This window comes from Balaenoptera acutorostrata, chromosome 3, assembly GCF_949987535.1.
Source record: "Balaenoptera acutorostrata chromosome 3, mBalAcu1.1, whole genome shotgun sequence".
NCBI lineage: Eukaryota > Metazoa > Chordata > Mammalia > Artiodactyla > Balaenopteridae > Balaenoptera > Balaenoptera acutorostrata.
Genome location: NC_080066.1, coordinates 172,637,873 through 172,655,955, shown reverse-complemented (window position 1 = coordinate 172,655,955; position 18,083 = coordinate 172,637,873). Strand labels below are relative to the sequence as shown.

General features: G+C 43.1%; 2 protein-coding genes across 8 annotated transcripts in view; one reads left to right on the top strand and one right to left on the bottom strand.

Moving 5' to 3' along the window:
- LOC103017035 (forkhead box protein N3) overlaps positions 1-18,083 on the bottom strand; it is a 269,854-nt gene that overhangs the window by 8,956 nt on the left and 242,815 nt on the right. The window contains exon 6 of one of the 3 annotated variants that reach the window (XM_057543303.1): positions 12,306-13,057. The exons of 1 other annotated variant lie outside the window; for it this stretch is intronic. In XM_057543303.1, the coding sequence (XP_057399286.1) occupies positions 12,996-13,057 (62 nt within the window). In that variant the 3' untranslated portion in view covers positions 12,306-12,995. Of the gene's footprint in view, positions 1-12,305; positions 13,058-18,083 lie in introns of those variants that run through there. One more of the 3 variants, XM_057543305.1, reaches the window with a different exon arrangement.
- Positions 1-18,083, top strand: part of LOC130707616 (cyclin-Y-like protein 1) — a 49,473-nt gene that overhangs the window by 2,031 nt on the left and 29,359 nt on the right. For 2 of the 5 annotated variants that reach the window (XM_057543295.1, XM_057543291.1), the window contains exon 1: positions 11,913-12,153. In XM_057543295.1, coding sequence (XP_057399278.1) covers positions 11,928-12,153 — 226 coding nt within the window. In that variant the 5' untranslated portion in view covers positions 11,913-11,927. Of the gene's footprint in view, positions 1-889; positions 913-1,274; positions 1,397-1,790; positions 1,941-11,912; positions 12,154-18,083 lie in introns of those variants that run through there. The other 3 variants (XM_057543293.1, XM_057543292.1, XM_057543294.1) reach the window with 3 other exon arrangements.

Below are 18,083 nucleotides of genomic sequence, written 5' to 3'. Positions count from 1 at the left end.
GGCAGGTTAGAGTCTTAGTTTCTTCCACGAAATGGGCATAATAAGTTTAGCATGTAAAATGATTACCCTGCTTGTAGAGAAATAAGAGAGTGTGGTAATTAAGTCCTGCCTGGACTTAAATCCCAGCTGTGTACCCTTGAGCAAGTTATTTAGTGTCTTTGTGCCTCAATTTTTTCATTTGTTAAATGGCAGTTATTACAGTATCGACTTCTTAAGTTCTTATTAAGGTGAAATAAGTTATTACGTGTGAGGAGTTTAGAAAGCCAGGTGGCACTTCCTAAATGTTAGCTGCTGTTGATCCTGACATTAATATCAGCACATGTACCTGGTAAAGATTAGCATAGAGTGGCGGTTAGGCATATGGGCTCCGGGACCACACTTCCAGTGTTTGAATGCTTCTTGGCTGCTGCTTAGTGGGTGAGCTTTTGGCATGTGACTTAGTATGTCTGGTTTCAGTGTCATCATTTGTAAATTGGGAGTAATAACGCTACCTACGCCATAGGGTAATCACCGAATTAAACGAGCTAATGCTGACGGATCGCATAAATAAATAAAGTAAAATAAAGACTCTTCACTGCATAATGACCGAGGGATCAATCCTAGACGAAGATATAACAATTGTAAATATTTATGCCCCCAACATAGGGGCAACTCACTACATAAGGCAAATGCTAAGGGCCATGAAAGGGGAAGCTGACAGTAACACAGTCACAGTAGGGGACGTTAACACCCAGCTGGCGTCCTCAGCAGCCTCACTACCTGCAGAACTTCTGACACTGCTCTTCCTTCCCAGACAGTGACCTCGCAGGGTAGGCAGGGCCGTAGGAGGTGGGGGAGGGGAGAGAGCAACAGGACTCCACTCACTGTATCCCTCTCTGCTTCCATCCAGGGCTGCTGTCACTGTGACCAGAGGTGAGTGTGCTGGGAAGGGGCTTGAGCCCACCTTTACCAGGAGACTTTGGGAACCTCCAGTCTTGTATCAACCCAGGTCACTCTGAAGCCCTAAGACTTAGGCTGGGTGGGCAGTGGGCGGGGCAGAGATGGATTATTAGACGTGAACAGGATTCTGGAGATCAGGGAGCCAAGTAAAGTCATTATTAACTTTAAAAGCTGTGGTCTGTGCAGATTTGGGGGGCAGGCTGGAAGTGCCCGCAGGCTCCTGTAGGACAGAGGACAAGTCTGGGGCAACAGAGAGGTGCCCCTGCCCTCCCCCCGCCAGTCCATCATAAATCAGGCAGAGCACTTCTGATTTTCACACTCTGTTTCTCGGAAAGATAGTGGTGTCCTTGGCTCTGCACCTAGTGTTCCCACACTGCCTCCAAGATGTCAGCTAAAGCCATAGAGAGCGGGGGAGGAGATGCCATTGACCCCTTCCGGCCGGAATCCCCCTCTGATGGTGAGTGCCCTAGGGAAGCTCCAGAGGGCGGGGTGGCCCAGGGCTTGGGGTACCTGAACCAGGGCGGAGGGGATCTGGGTTCTGGCCTGGAGCTGCCACCAGGTGCACTGTGCCCCATCAGGTCTCTAACCTCCTGGGCCTCACACTCCTGCTCTGTGAAGTCTGGAACCTGCCAGCTCCGCGTTGGTGCTGGGTCTCCCTCTCTCTGTCTTCTCCTTGGGTTCACCTCCAAGCATCTTTGTCACCTCTTAGCACAGCTGCCATTGAGGTCCCCTCCCAACATCAGAGTTCTTGGGAGTTTCGGGAGATGGTGGAGGGCACCGTGTGGGGCCTCTGGTCCCTCAGCTGCCCACCCTGCTGGGAGCTCCCCCACCTCTTTTTTTTGTTTTTCCAGAGGAGGATGAACCTTCCCAGTCATCCAACCAGGCCTCTGATGGTTCTCCTGGCAAGCCACCACAGGGGCCACCCCAGGGGCCAGATGGATCTGGCTCTGACCCCAGAGACCCACCCAAGGATGGAGGCAGCAATTTCTCCCGTAAAGCAGGTAACTGATCCCTGACCATCAATCCACGGGCCCTCACCCAACTCCCCACTGCTTAGTTCAGCCTTCTGAGTTGTCAGTGTCAGGCCCACGTTCCGGATAGAATCGCTCTGACACTCACATTGTCAGAAAAAGGGCACAGTATACATGAGAGATGAAAGAAATGACGCTCTAGAATCAGAGGAGCCACACTTCAGGACTTGGCTCTGCCTCTGACTTGCTGAGTGACCCAGAACCAGTCACTTGCCCTCTCTGGGCCTTGAATGGTTTGCTTTTAAGCACAGTGTAGGATGAGGTCCCTCTTAGGGCTTTCCCAGAGCCAGGTCATATTCTGTTAGGAGGGACGGAGGTGCTGCTCAGGCTCCAGGGCAGCCGGCAGGCGCAGGCTCAGGCTCAGGCATGGCTCCTTGCCGGTTAAGTCCACTGGCCGTGCCCGACCTTTTGGCCCCATAGCACTCAAGGCGGGTGAGTACCATTTCTCCATTTTCCCTCCTCCCGTGATGCCCCAGGGCCTGGTTGTTAAAGTCCACCCAGGACACACCCTCGCAGAGCAGTGTCACGTGTAAGGGTGGGGCTAGCCTGGGGCCAGGGCAGCAAAAGACACAGGCTTTTTGTTTTATTTTGGGGGGGTGGCCCATAGAATACACACAGCATTAAATTTACCAAGGTAACCATTTGTCAGCGTGCAGTTCAGTACTGTTGACTATATTCGCATTACCATGCAGCCAACCTCCAGAACTCTCTTCATCTGCCCAAAGTGAAACTCTGTACACATTAAACATTAACTACCCATGTCCTCCTGCCCCCAGCTCCTGGCAACCACAGTTCCTTCTGGCTCTAAAAATTTGACTAATCTAATCTAAATTCCACGGAGGTGGTATCATACCGTGTTTGTCTTTTTGTGACTAGTTTATTGTACTTAGCATAACGTTCCCAAGGTTCACCTGTCTGTCAGAACTTGCTGTGTAAGGCTGAATGATATTCTATTGTGTGTATATACCACATGGTGATCATCCGTTCATCTGTTGATGGACACTTGGGTTGCTTCCGCCTCTTGGCAATTGTGATCAATGCTGCTGTGAACACGGGGGTGCAAATATCTCTTCAAGACCCCGCTTTCCATTTCTTTGGATATATATCCAGAAATGGGATTGCTGGATCATATGGTTTTCTACTTTTAATTTTCTCAGGAACTGCCGTACATTTTCCATAGAGGTGATGGTGACTAGGGTGGCAGTGGTGGAGCCAGAGACAGATTGGAGTCATGCAGCCACAAGCCAAGGATTGTTGGCAACCCCTAGACAATGATGCTAGAAAGAGGCAAGGAAGGATCCTCCCCTAGAGCTTTCAGAGAGAGCCTGGCCCTGCCTACACCTTGATTTTGGACTTCTGACCTCCAGAACTGTGAGGGACCATGAGAGAATCAACACAGTTTGTGGTAGTTGGTTACAGCAGCCTCAGGAAACTAATATGGGCAGACCTCATTTTATCGTACTTTGCAGATACTGCGTTTTTTACAAGTTGAAGGTTTGTAGCAACCTAGCCTTGGCAGATATTGGTTCACATTTTTAGCAATAAAGTATTTTTAAATTAAGGTATACTCCTTGTCTTTTTAAACAAAAGGCTATTGCACATTTAGTAGACTAGAGTATAGTATAAACATAACTTTTATATGCAGTGGAAACCAAAAACTTCACGTGATATTCGCTTTCTTGCGGTGGTCTGGAACCGACCCCTCAGTATCTCTGAGGTGTCCCTGGACAGAGCTTGAAAATCCCATTGTGGTTGAAGGCTGCATTAGAGTCAGAGTCTATACAAGGAGGAGGTGGGAGTCTCTAGGGGGGTGCTGGACATTGGTAATAGAAAGGGGGCAGTTTCTGTTAGTGACAGGGTCTAGGGCAGCACCGTCCAATACACCTTTCTGCGGTGGTAAGCATGCTCTCTGCGTGATCCAGTATGGTAGCCACTAGCCACATGTGACTATCGAGTCCCTGAAATGTGGGCCGTGGGACTGAGGACCTGAGTTTTAAATTTTATTTCATTTTAATTAACTAAGATTTAAATAGCACACATGGCTAGTGGTTCCTATAGTGGCCAGCATGGGCCTAGTGTATGACCTTGGGTGTGTGTGGCAGAGAGTTCAAGATCTTTGGAAGTGAGGCATGAGAACTTCAAGGCCAGTTTGTCGGAAATATCATCTGTGCAGAAACGGAAACCCTCAAGACAGGTCAGGGGTACTGATGGAGAGAGAGGTGATGGTGAGCCATGAGCTGCAAACTTCAAGAAATGACTGCAGGTCTGAGCCTGATTTCGTACCTTCTCTCCCTTGCCTGGGACCAAGGCTCCTCTTTGTGGGGAGCTGGCTGAGCTCACTCCTGCAACTCCTGAAATCTCCAGAACTCCTGGTCCCAGCTGCCCCAGCACCCCAGTCCCTGCCCCTGTCATATGTCCCTGCCAGCCCCAAGAGCTCTCAGCAATTCAACATGGTCCAGGCATGCTCTGCCCCGTGGTGCCAGGGGCTTCAGCCACAAGGCAGGATACACACAAGGAGCAGGGTGACTTCTCTATTTTTTTTTTTTTTATTTTTGTATTTTATTTTATTTATTTTTTTTATACAGCAGGTTCTTCTTAGTTATCCATTTTATACATATTAGTGTATACATGTCACTCCCAGTCTCCCAATTCATCCCACCAGAACACCCCCCCACCACTCTCCCCCCCTTGTTCTCTACACTTGTATCTCTATTTCTGCCCTGCAAACTGGTTTTTCGAGGTTCCACATATATGCGTTAATATACGATATTTGTTTTTCTCTTTCTGACTTAACTTCACTCTGTATGACAGACTCTGTATGACGTAGATCCATCCACGTCACTACAAATGACCCAATTTCGTTCCTGTTTATGGTTGAGTAATATTCTATTGTATATATGTACCACATCTTCTTTATCCATTCGTCTGCTGATGGGTATTTAGGTTGCTTCCATATCCTGCCTATTGTAAATAGTGCTGCAGTGAACATTGGGGTGCATGTGTCTTTTTGAATTACGGTTTTCTGTGGGTATATGCCCAGTAGTGGGACTGCTGGGTCATGTGGTAATTCTATTTTTCGTTTTTTTAGGAACCTCCATACTGTTCTCCATAGCGGCTGTATCAATTTACATTCCCACCAACAGTGCAAGAGAGTTCTCTCTCCTCCACACCCTCTCCAGCATTTGTTGTTTGTAGATTTTCTGAGGATGCCCATTCTGACCGGCGTAAGGTGATACCTCAATGTAGTTTTGATTGCATGTCTCTAATAATTAGTGATGTTGAGCAGCTTTTCATGTGCTTCTTGGCCATCTGTATGTCTTCTTTGGAGAAATGTCTATTTAGGTCTTCTGCCCATTTTTTGATTGGGTTGTTTGTTTTTTGTTAATATTGAGCTGCATGAGCTGTTTATATATTTTGGAGATTAATCATTTGTCCGTTGATTCATTTGCAAATATTTTCTCCCATTCTGAGGGTTGTCTTTTCGTCTTGTTTGTAGTTTCCTTTGCTGTGCAAAACTTTGAAGTTTCATTAGGTCCTATTTGTTTATTTTTGTTTTTATTTCCATTACTCTAGGAGGTGGACCAAAAAAGATCTTGCTGTGATTTATGTCAAAGAGTGTTCTTCCTATGTCTCCTCGAAGAGTTTTATAGTGTCCGGCGGTCTTACATTTAGGTCTCTAATCCATTTTGAGTTTATTTTTGTGTATGGTGTTAGGGAGTGTTCTAATTTCATTCTTTTACAAGTAGCTGTCCAGTTTTCCCAGCACCACTTATTGAAGAGACTGTCTTTTCTCCATTTTATATCCTTGCCTCCTTTGTCATAGATTAGTTGACCATAGGTGTGTGGGTTTATCTCTGGGCTTTCTATCCTGTTCCATTGATCTATATTTCTGGTTTTGGGCCAGTACCATATTGTCTTGATTACTGTAGCTTTGTAGTATAGTCTGAAGTAAGGGAGTCTGATTCCTCCAGCTCTGTTTTTTTCCCTCAAGACTGCTTTGGCTATTTGGGGTCTTTTGTGTCTCCTACAAGTTTTCAGGTTTTTTGTTCTAGTTCTGTAAATAATGCCACTGGTATTTTGATAGGGATTGCATTGAATCTGTAGATTGCTTTGGGTAGTATAGTCATTTTCACCATATTGATTCTTCCAATCCAAGAACATGGTATATCTCTCCATCTGTTTGTGTCATCTTTGATTTCTTTCATCAGTGTCTTATAGTTTTGTGAGTACAGGTCTTTTGTCTCCCTAGGTAGGTTTATTCCTAGGTATTTTACTCTTTTTGTTGCAATGGTGAATGGGATTGTTTCCTTAATTTCTCTTTCTGATCTTTCATTGTTAGTGTATAGGAATGCAAGAGATTTCTGTGCATTAATTTTGTATCCTGCAACTTTACCAAATTCATTGATTAGCTCTAGCAGTTTTCTGGTGGCAGTTTTAGGATTCTCTATGTATAGTATCATGTCATCCGCAAACAGTGACAGTTTTATTTCTTCTTTTCCAATTTGTATTCCTTTTATTTCTTTTTCTTCTCTGATTGCCGCGGCTAGGACTTCCAGAACTATGTTGAATAATAGTGGTGAGAGTGGACATCCTTGTCTCGTTCCTGATCTTAGAGGAAATGCTTCCAGCTTTTCACCATTGAGAATGATGTTTGCTGTGGGTTTTTCATATATGGCCTTTATTATGTTGAGGTAGGTTCCCTCTATGCCCACTTTCTGGAGAGTTTTTATCATAAATGGGTGTTGAATTTTGTCAAAAGCTTTTTCTGCATCTATTGAGATGATCATATGGTTTTTATTCTTCAATTTGTTAATATGGTGTATCACATTGACTGATTTGCGTATATTGAAGAATCCTTGCATCCCTGGGATAAGTCCCACTTGATCGTGGTGTATGATCCTTTTAATGTGTTGTTGGATTCTGTTTGCTAGTATTTTGTTGAGGATTTTTGCATCTATATTCATCAGTGATATTGGTCTGTAATTTTCTTTTTTTGTAGTGTCTTTGTCTGGTTTTGGTATCAGGGTGATGGTGGCCTCATAGAATGAGTTTGGGAGTGTTCCTTCCTCTGCAATTTTTTGGAAGAGTTTGAGAAGGATGGGTGTTAGCTCTTCTCTAAATGTTTGATAGAATTTACCTGTGAAGCCATCTGGTCCTGGACTTTTGTTTGTTGGACGATTTTTAATCACAGTTTCAATTTCATTACTTGTGATTGGTCTGTTCATATTTTCTGTTTCTTCCTGATTCAGTCTTGGAAGGTTATACCTTTCTAAGAATTTGTCCATTTCTTCCAGGTTGTCCATTTTATTGGCATAGAGTTGCTTGTAGTAGTCTCTTAGGATGTTTTGTATTTCTGCAGTGTCTGTTGTAACTTCTCCTTTTTCATTTCTGATTTTATTGATTTGAGTCCTCTCCCTCTTTTTCTTGATGAGTCTGGCTAATGGCTTATCAATTTTGTTTATCTTCTCAAAGAACCAACTTTTAGTTTTATTGATCTTTGCTATTGTTTTCTTTGTTTCTATTTCATTTATTTCTGCTCTGATCTTTATGATTTCTTTCCTTCTGCTAACTTTGGGTTTTGTTTGTTCTTCTTTCTCTAGTTTCTTTAGGTGTAAGGTTAGATTGTTTACTTGAGATTTTTCTTGTTTCTTTAGGTAGGCTTGTATAGCTATAAACTTCCCTCTTAGAACCACTTTTGCTGCATCCCATAGGTTTTGGGTCGTCGTGTTTTCATTGTCATTTGTCTCTAGGTATTTTTTTATTTCCTGTTTGATTTCTTCAGTGATCTCTTGGTTATTTAGTAACGTATTGTTTAGCCTCCATGTGTTTGTCTTTTTTATGTTTTTTTCCCTGTAATTCATTTCTAATCTCATAGCGTTGTGGTCAGAAAAGATGCTTGATATGATTTCAATTTTCTTAAATTTACTGAGGCTTGATTTGTGACCCAAGATGTGATCTATCCTGGAGAATGTTCCGTGCGCACTTGAGAAGAACGTGTAATCTGCTGTTTTTGGATGGAATGTCCTATATATATCAATTAAATCTATCTGGTCTATTGTGTCATTTAAAGCTTCTGTTTCCTTATTTATTTTCATTTTGGATGATCTGTCTATTGGTGTAAGTGAGGTGTTAAAGTCCCCCACTATTATTGTGTTACTGTCGATTTCCTCTTTTATAGCTGTTAGCAGTTGCCTTATGTATTGAGGTGCTCCTATGTTGGGTGCATATATATTTATAATTGTTATATCTTCTTCTTGGATTGATCCCTGGATCATTATGTAGTGTCCTTCCTTGTCTCTTGTAACATTCTTTATTTTAAAGTCTATTTTATCTGATATGAGTATAGCTACTCCAGCTTTCTTTTGAATTCCATTTGCATGGAATATCTTTTTCCATCCCCTCACTTTCAGTCTGTGTGTGTCCCTAGGTCTGAAGTGGGTCTCTTGTAGACAGCATATATATATGGGTCTTGTTTTTGTATCCATTCAGCCAGTCTATGTCTTTTGGTTGGGGCATTTAATCCATTCACGTTTAAGGTAATTATCGATATGTATGTTCCTATGACCATTTTCTTAATTGTTTTGGGTTTGTTTTTGTAGGTCCTTTTCTTCTCTTGTGTTTCCCACTTAGAGAAGTTCCTTTAGCATTTGTTGTAGAGCTGGTTTGGTGGTGCTGAATTCTCTTAGCTTTTGCTTGTCTGTAAAGCTTTTGATTTCTCCATCAAATCTAAATGAGATCCTTGCCGGGTAGAGTAATCTTGGTTGTAGGTTCTTCCCTTTCATCACTTTAAGTATATCATGCCACTCCCTTCTGGCTTGCAGAGTTTCTGCTGAGAAATCAGCTGTTAACCTTATGGGAGTTCCCTTGTATGTTATTTGTCGTTTTTCCCTTGCTGCTTTCAGTAATTTTTCTTTGTCTTTAATTTTTGCCACTTTGATTACTATGTGTCTCGGCGTGTTTCTCCTTGGGTTTATTCTGTATGGGACTCTCTGCGCTTCCTGGAATTGGGTGGCTATTTCCTTTCCCATGTTAGGGAAGTTTTCGACTATAATCTCTTCAAATATTTTCTCTGGTCCTTTCTCTCTCTCTTTTCCTTCTGGGACCCCTATAATGCGAATGTTGTTGCGTTTAATGTTGTCCCAGAGGTCTCTTAAGCTGTCTTCATTTCTTTTCATTCTTTTTTCTTTAGTCTGTTCCGCAGCAGTGAATTCCACCATTCTGTCTTCCAGGTCACTTATGCGTTCTTCTGCCTCAGTTATTCTGCTATTGATTCCTTGTAGTGTAGTTTTCATTTCAGTTATTGTATTGGTCATCTCTGTTTGTTTGTTCTTTAATTCTTCTAGGTCTTTGTTAATCATTTCTTGCATCTTCTCAATCTTTGCCTCCATTCTTATTCCGAGGTCCTGGATCATCTTCACTATCATTATTCTGAATTCTTTTTCTGGAAGGTTGCCTATCTCCACTTCATTTAGTTGTTTTTCTGGGGTTTTTTCTTGTTCCTTCATCTGGTACATAGCCCTCTGCCTTTTCATCTTCTCTGTCTTTCTGTAACTGTGGTTTTTGGTCCACAGGCTGCAGGATTGTAGTTTTTCTTGCTTCTGTTGTCTGCCCTCTGGTGGTTGAGGCTATCTAAGAGGCTTGATGGGAGGCTCTGGTGGTGGGTAGAGCTCTCATTTACCAGTTTTATTTTACATAGGATGCCTCATTTACTAAAACCATAGATTCCAAGTTGCTCCATGAAAAATGTGATATTCTTAGCTGTCAACATTAGGGAATTTCCCCAATCACATTTTTAAATTGATTTAATGTGTTATTTTTGAAAACATAAGTTGGGATATCACAAAATGGACTTAGCCTGCAGAGGCTTACTTTCAACCAGAGAGCTCCATTTCCGTGTTCCGCTTAAGAGAACCCAAAATGATCTTCCTTCCCAAACCTCTTCCTTTTCCTGCACTATCTAAGAAAAAGTAACCACACTCTACATAGTTCCCTAAGCCAGAACCCTAGCAGCCATTTTTGCTTCTCTTTTCCCCTTCCTGCTCCATATCTAGTCACTGAGCACTTCTATTCTACCTCCCAAATGACCTCAGATCCTTTCCCTCCACTCCAATCTCTGCCACTGCCTTTAGTTTGAACCCTCACTCCTCTCTTAGATGAATATAAAGTCTCTTAATGGGTTTTGTTGCTTCCATCAGTCCTACTTATTCTCAAGCGTGACCTCACTACAAACCACCTGATAGTGACTCCTTAACTTCACAACATTCAATGGCTCTCAGGTTTCTGGGAAGAAAACCAAGCTCTTTACCCCAGCATCTACTTGGGGTTAATAGATCTAGGTTTGAATTTCAGGTTTAAGTACTTTGCAGCAGTGTGACCTCAGACTATTGGGCTTTCTAAGCCTTTGTTTTCTCACCGTGCCTGAGGTCACTGAGGGCAGGACTATTTTTCACACACGGGTGCCTGGCATGTAGGAGGGACTAATCAATGTGGCATGAAGGGAAAGTATTTTAAAATCCACATCAAAAAATTGTTCCTCCTTAAAAAAAGAAAATCCTGATACACTATGCCACTTCCAACCAAATTTGACTTCTACCTTTATTTTCTGATGATCACAATAAGGTGCCTTTGGGGATCCACACAATCAGGGATCAAATCCTGGCCACACCCCTGAGCAATCATGTGACCTTGGGAATGTTACTTAGCTTCTGTAAAATCTGTAAAATGAAGGTTTCTGAGGATTTTGTTCCCGAGGGTTAAATGAGTACCTCACTTGGAACGGGGGCGGGCGCATAGTGTTTGCCAAATGTTAACTATCGTTATCATCTTCATCAAATCAAGACCGTGGTACTTCACTTTGTGACTCTCAAGTTTGTATGAGAAAATCGTGCTTTATGCGTTGTTGTTGGCTAAAGTAGGGAAACCTGGAAACTCCTGCCGTGGAAGAGAGAAACAGGCGAGAAAAGCGAGTTGCTGAATCCCAGCGCCTCAGAGGTGGTAGGGAGGAGTTCGGTACCTAATTTACTGATGAGGAAGTGGAGGGGTGACGTGTCCTCGAGTCTCATTCAAGACACAGCCACAGCTCTTTATTGAGAGTAGGACCAGGGCCCCGGGGGTTGCTATGGTTAAACTGTAGGCGGAAACTAACACTCTTTGGAAGGCAAGACCGGAGGAGCATTCAGTTATAAAAAACGGTCAAAAATTGGGGTGAAACTAAGTTCGTTGAGCAATACATCAAATGAGTCAACTGTCGACCCGGTGAAACCGAGTTGCTAACTGAACTGGCATTTTAGGAATAGGGGCTTTCTACAGAGCCCACTGACTCAGGACGGCTTCGATTAACAAACTCCCACGGCGCTTCCCGCAGGACCGGAAAGCTTGGAGTGCGAGAGATGAATGGAAACCAGAGTCCGGGGCGTGCCGCTCGGGGGGCGGGGCAGCCGCGGGTGGGGGCGGGGCATTGTGAGTCACATGCCTGCGCTCTGAGGGAACTCTGGTCGTGATTGGTCCGTCGTAACCAGGTGACCGAAGGACACATTCCGGTAGGCAAGGGCCGGCCGGGCTAGCTACTTTCAGTCGGGCAGGCGGTGGCGGAAGGAGGAGGAGTTCCGGCTGCGCTCTCTCCCTGCAGTGGCTGCGCATCACAGCGCTTGTCTGGTTCCCACCCATTTTAAATAAGCCGGTCTGGTCACAGCCCTCACAGACTAGTTGGCTCCCGGGTGGCGGCGGCGGCGGCGGCGGGGGTGCGGCCGCCCCTGCCAGCCGCCCCTGCCCGGGGCCCGGCGGCTGGGCGGACAGGAGAGCGGCGGGCGAAGTCGCGTCTGCATGTGCGGCACAGCCCCGGCATAGCCCGGGGCTGCCAGTGCCCGCCGCGCCATTGTTGGGGGAGGGGGCGGCTTCTGAGCTCGGCGGAGTCGGGGGACGAGCGGAGGCAGCGGCGGCGAGGAGTGAAGGCGCCCCATGGGGAACTCTCTGTCTTGTTGCCTGTCCCCCAATGCCAGCCCCAAGTTGGGCCGGCGCAGGGGGTCAGCGGAGCCGGACTGTGAGTCTGAGGTCTACAAGGCGGCGGCTGGGAACGCGGTGGCAGTAGCTCCGGCGGCGGCTACCGTGGAACCCGCCGAGTTGGATTTCGCAGGTGGCGAAGGCCACCACCTGCAGCACATCAGCGACCGGGAGATGCCCGAAGGTAAGAAGCGGCTGGCGCGCCTCGCCCCTCGCGGGGTAGGCGCCATCTGCTCTCGGGCTTACCTCTGGCCTCCGCCGCCCCCAGGGTCCCCCGGGAGGGAGACGCCGCCTAGGGTTCCTTCTTGCCCGGAGTTGGCTCTCCCAGGGCTGGGCACCGGGGACGAAGGCTGGCTCTGCTTGGCGTCCCCACCCCTTATTCTTTACCAGTCGCGTCCGGCCAGTCTCCTTCCCTCTTCCCTACCCGAATGCCCAATTCTTTCCCCCGTTCCCATTTCCCAGCCCGGCCTGAGACCCTCCAATCCGCAGCCCTTCCTGTTCGTGGTTCTATTTAACATCTCGTGGGACTTAGCAGAGACTTTCTGGTGTATTCTCTCTTTTCTTAATGAAAACTTAAATACTCTAACTTCGGCGTATCCATCCCGTCTCCCTATCCAGATGGTACCTAAGCGAAGGAACTAGGTAAGGGCCTGATGATAGACTTCTGTTCGTTAAGGTAGTTGATACTCGAGACAATTAAGACAAACATTAGAGGATTTGTCATTTAAATTCAAAATAGAGATGGACAGAGTCAGTGTGGTGTTCTTAACTAAAATTCTTTGGATTTTAATGTTTTCAGTCGCCCTGATAGAAGCTACTTTATCCCTTCTAACTATAATTTGAACACGATAGGAAAGAAAATGGTGGGAGAGGGGCTTAAAATAACTGGGAACGGTGTGAAACGTTACTGCCACGGCTGCAGAGAATAGTTGTTGGGTTTTTTTTCTTTACCAAAGGAGACCCCATGGAGTTCTGATTACTTTTAAATTCCCACTTTGACACAAGTATGTCTTCAGCTGCACAGCCTTAACCGACTTCTTTTGCACGTTGCCTGTTGTAAGGGAGGGGTGAGGTGGTTCCTGAGACTGCTGGACAGAAGTTTCAAAGGAGAAAAAACAGATTCAGATTGTCATTTGTGATATAAAGGTTTGGGAGTTAACACACCACATCCATCCTGCAGAAAAATGTCTCCATGGCTCCCTCCTCCGCCCCCCCCCCCCCCCCCCCGCCCAGTAGAATACTATTCAACTTTAAGAATGTTCAGGTAAAAGTTCTGAAGACTAAGTGGCTGGGGGTGGGTGTTGTCGGGGAAGAGAGGAGAGAGAGAAGAGAGGAAATGTTTGATTTTTGCCTCTAGAATTTTGGAAAGGGATGGCTCTAGGTTAAAAAAAAAAATTCTGGGTAGCATAGTGGCACTTTAATAAAGACTGTTCTTTGAAGTATAAAACATTGTATCATAAAGATGTTAAAGCCCCACTGGCCCATTTGTTTCATTGAAATGCCAGAGATTATTTCATTATTTCATAGACGAAATGTCTTACAGCTCTTCTATTTAAATTTTAGTTGGGTTTATTTAATTTCTTTAAAAGTTAGAATAATTAAGCCTGTGGATTCACCCTTATGATGGACGTGGCTTTGTAAGTGGAAAGTACTCCCTTTTCAGAATAGTTAGATATTGTGAAAGAATGAACACATTATGTGAATTAATTGTAGCTTTAAACACAAAGCATGTAAGTACTTGTGAAAACTGCTCTGCTTGTTGGTATAAGGTAAGCCTCTAAATGATTTTTAAAAACAGTTAGTAGTTGGCTAGTGTAGGATGAGAGACGAAAATTGGACCTTTATAGAATTCTTTTCAGATTTACAATGCATTTTCTTGTGTATTTCACTTGGCCCTTCCATCTACAAATAAGGCCCGTATATATTCTCCCTCTGTTGCCGATGAAGAAGCCAAGACTTGGAGATCTGAAATGACTGTGTAACACAGCTACTGAACAGAAGAGACAGACTTGGGAGGTGGTAGATATGCCAAATTCAGTTCTTGGGATGCTTAAGAAACTGTTTAGAGTGCACCTTATATTTTATAATTTATCCATAAGTTAGGCCTATCTCAGCATACTCCAGTTTTGATTATTGCCATTCCAGTTTATTGTACACAACTCAGAAGCAACATTTACCTCTCCATTCTCTGTCTGTACATACATTGCAATGGATATGAATAAAAGTAGAAGTCACGAAATAGCCTAAATTTATCAGTCAGGTAAACACGTTGATATAATTTAAAGAGTTTGTTCTGGTGAAATCCAATTGAAGCCGAGAATGCCCTGGACAGAGGGACATTAGGGGAAGCTGGTAAGCGGGCAGGTAAGGTACTAAGCATTTAGCATATGACTATGTATGATAAGGAAGGAGTGCTAAATCAGGAACTGGAAAAATAGAGTTCATGAGTACAGAATTTACTTTTTTATGTTTAACATGATTGTTAAAATTTCATTTCAATTTGTCTTTTTTGGGGGGGCATTCAATAAAGTGATAAGAGAAACCTCAATTTCAGCATTTGCTTATTAATTAAGTTTCCATAGAAACAAGGTCAGAACACCAAATATAAAGTACAGGCACATTGGAAGTTTGCTCTTAATGTCTTTATTTCAGCAATTTTGTATCAGTTTCCCTGGAAACTGAGAAATACCTACTCAGATATAAAACATTTTGGCTTTTCTACAGGGAAGAATTATTTGGTTACTTAGAGAAAATCGTACATAAATGATGCTCTGTCTTGTTCTTCAGAAACATTGGAGAAGAACATGATTTCTTCAAGCCATCTCAAAAAAGTAACTCCTAAGAACGTAGTATAGATTTCAGATAGACTCAAAAGAATTTTTTACTACTTTGTCTTTAACAGTATATCTAATATAACTGATGGTAGTGTCATAATAGAAAATAAGATGCTACGGTCCTGTTATCTGATTTTATGTTTATTCATCAACTTTTCATACAGCCTTTATGTTCTGACCTTAGGAGCTTTGCTAATTTTCTGGTGAAAGGTGCTCTCTCAAGTGACCCCTACCTCCCATCCCCCTGAAGAGTGGGTAGGGAAGGAATTGGCAATATGATGTGGAAAAACCTCTGAGCAACAGATCTTTCCTTTTTTTGGTGACAGTATTAATAAACGTTTGATGTAAAAGATTTAGAAAACACAGAAAAGTCCTTCACTCACACTCAGAATATCCAGAATTTTTATTAATATTTTGGTGTTGATTCTTTCTGAACCTTTTGTATGCATATAAACATAGCACTGTGTTTATTTTACAAAGATGGGATTGTTCTTTATGTGCCACTTTGTAACTTTTTGTTATAAACAAAAGTAACGACATGAAGCTCCTGGAACTGTGCTGACACCTAGAGAGTGCTCCAGGGTGATGTATTTCCATGCAACTGCGCACAGCTCTACAGCCTGCCTTTTACCAACTGTTTACTGTGCCATCGAATGGTTGGAGCATAATTCATTTACCCAGCCTTTATGGTTGAGCATCTTTTATAATCCCATTCTAATGCTTTATTCAGGGGACACAGATAAAAACGGATGCATTGTATTGATACTTCCCTATAGCATTCTGATTGTACACTTTGTCTTACGACTTAATTAAATTCATAGGGTGAGTCATTTTGTAGTAAAGGTATTTTTTAATGTCTGAAACATTTATATTAACATATTTCCATACATATTTCCATACAAATACAAATATAAGATTTTTAGAAATTTCATGTAATGTCTGAAACATTTATATTAACATATTTCCATACAAATAACCCAATGAAAGTTTAGTATTAGTTGTTTTGTTTGTTTTTTTATACTGCAGGTTCTTATTAGGCATCAGTTTTATACACATCAGTGTATACATGTCAATCCCAATCGCCCAATTCAGCACACCACCATCCCCACCTCACCGCAGTTTCCCCCACTTGGTGTCCATATGTCCATTCTCTACATCTGTGTCTCAACTTCTGCCCTGCAAACTGGCTCATCTGTACCATTTTTCTAGGTTCCACATACATGCATTAATATACGATATTTGTTTTTCTCTTTCTGACTTACTTCACTCTGTATGACAGTCTCTAGATCCATCCACGTCTCAACAGATGACTCAATTTCGTTCCTTTTTATGGCTGAGTAATATTCCATTGTATATATGTACCACAACTTCTTTATCCATTCGTCTGTTGATGGGCATTTAGGTTGCTTCCATGACCTGGCTATTGTAAATAGTGCTGCAATGAACATTCGGGTGCATGTGTCTTTTTGAATTACGGTTTTCTCTGGGTATATGCCCAGTAGTGGGATTGCTGGGTCATATGGTAATTCTATTTTTAGTTTTTTAAGGAACCTCCATATTGTTCTCCATAGTGGCTGTATCAATTTACATTCCCACCAACAGTGCAAGAGGGTTCCCTTTTCTCCACACCCTCTCCAGCATTTGTTGTTTGTAGATTTTCTGATGATGCCCATTCTAACAGGAGTGAGGTGATACCTCATTGTAGTTTTGATTTGCATTTCTCTAATAATTAGTGATGTTGAGCATCTTTTCATGTGCTTCGTGGCCGTCTGTATGTCTTCTTTGGAGAAATGTCTATTTAGGTCTTCTGCCCATTTTTGGATTGGGGTGTTTGTTTCTTTGATATTGAGCTGAATGAGCTGTGTATATATTTTGGAGATTAATCCTTTGTCCGTTGATTCATTTGCAAATATTTTCTCCCATTCTGAGGGTTGTCTTTTCGTCTTGTTTATGGTTTCCTTTGCTGTGCAAAAGCTTTGAAGTTTCATTAGGTCCCACTTGTTTATTTTTGTTTTTATTTCCATTACTCTAGGAGGTGGATCAAAAAAGATCTTGCTGTGATTTATGTCAAAGAGTGTTCTTCCTATGTTTTCCTCTAAGAGTTTTATAGTGTCCAGTCTTATACTTAGGTCTCTAATCCATTTTGAGTGTACTAAAGGTATTTTAACATTAAATGTTCTTTTCCCAAATTAAAGTTACCATTGATTTTTCACTGAACATTAGATTTCCTCTTTTAGGTTTTCGTGGTTCTTGGTAACCTGTCTTGTGTCTTTGATTCTGAGTCACTAAACTACTACTCTAAGAGATCTGAAATTAACTCTGGTCTTAGGTGACAGACACATCAAAAGACAGCATTAGAAGAAATCTTAGATGATGTGGGAAAATTGGGAGAAACTTAACTGGTTTTGGGTACACTGAAACGTGATTATTAGGCACCATTCCAGAGGCAGGACAAACAGTGGTTAGACAAGACAAAACCCGTATCCTAACTCAGGTCCTTACTTTCTAGAGGTGCCTGGGGGCTGACGACACAAGAATAACATCAGGTAGTGAGAACACTAAGAAAGAAAATGAAGGTGTAATGGGCTGGGGAGGAGGACAGTTTTACAAGGGGTGGTTAAAGACAGCTTCTCTCCTTAAGCGACCCATGAGCAGTCCTAAGAGAGCCATGTGAGGCTGTGGGAGAAGAGGCTTCTGTGCAGTTCCTAAGAAGGGAATATGCTTGATGCGTGCCAAGGACAGAAAGATGGGTGGCTGCAGCTGAGTGAATGAATGCCAGGAGGAATATGGGGGATTAAGACCTTGTATGCCTAGTGGGCCTTGACAAAAAAATATGAATTTTAGTCTCATTGTAATGGGAAACCATTGAAGGATTATATGCAGAGGAATGATGTTAATTCTTAGAAAAAGGGAAGGGGGGTAGAGAGGGTGGAGGGAGATCAGACCAGCTACTGTGTGAGAATAGACTGTAAGGGTGGAAGGAAGCAGAGAGGGAGACCAGTTAGGAGGCTGGTGCGGTAGCTCAGGTGAGAGCCAGCAGTGGCTTGAACAAAAAAGCGATATTAATAAGGGTCTAAAATAGGCTGTAGTATATAGATTGCTCTTGCATTTCATTTGATTCTCACCGTGTTCTGAGTTAGGTAGTGTAGGAATTCTTCTCTTAGGTATAAATTGAGTTGTCCAAGGTTTTAAAAATGAGTATTGATAGAGAGTAGGACTGTAAGTTCCAAATGCATGGCATATAGGAAGAGGATTTATTGTTGACATTATGTGAGCTTCT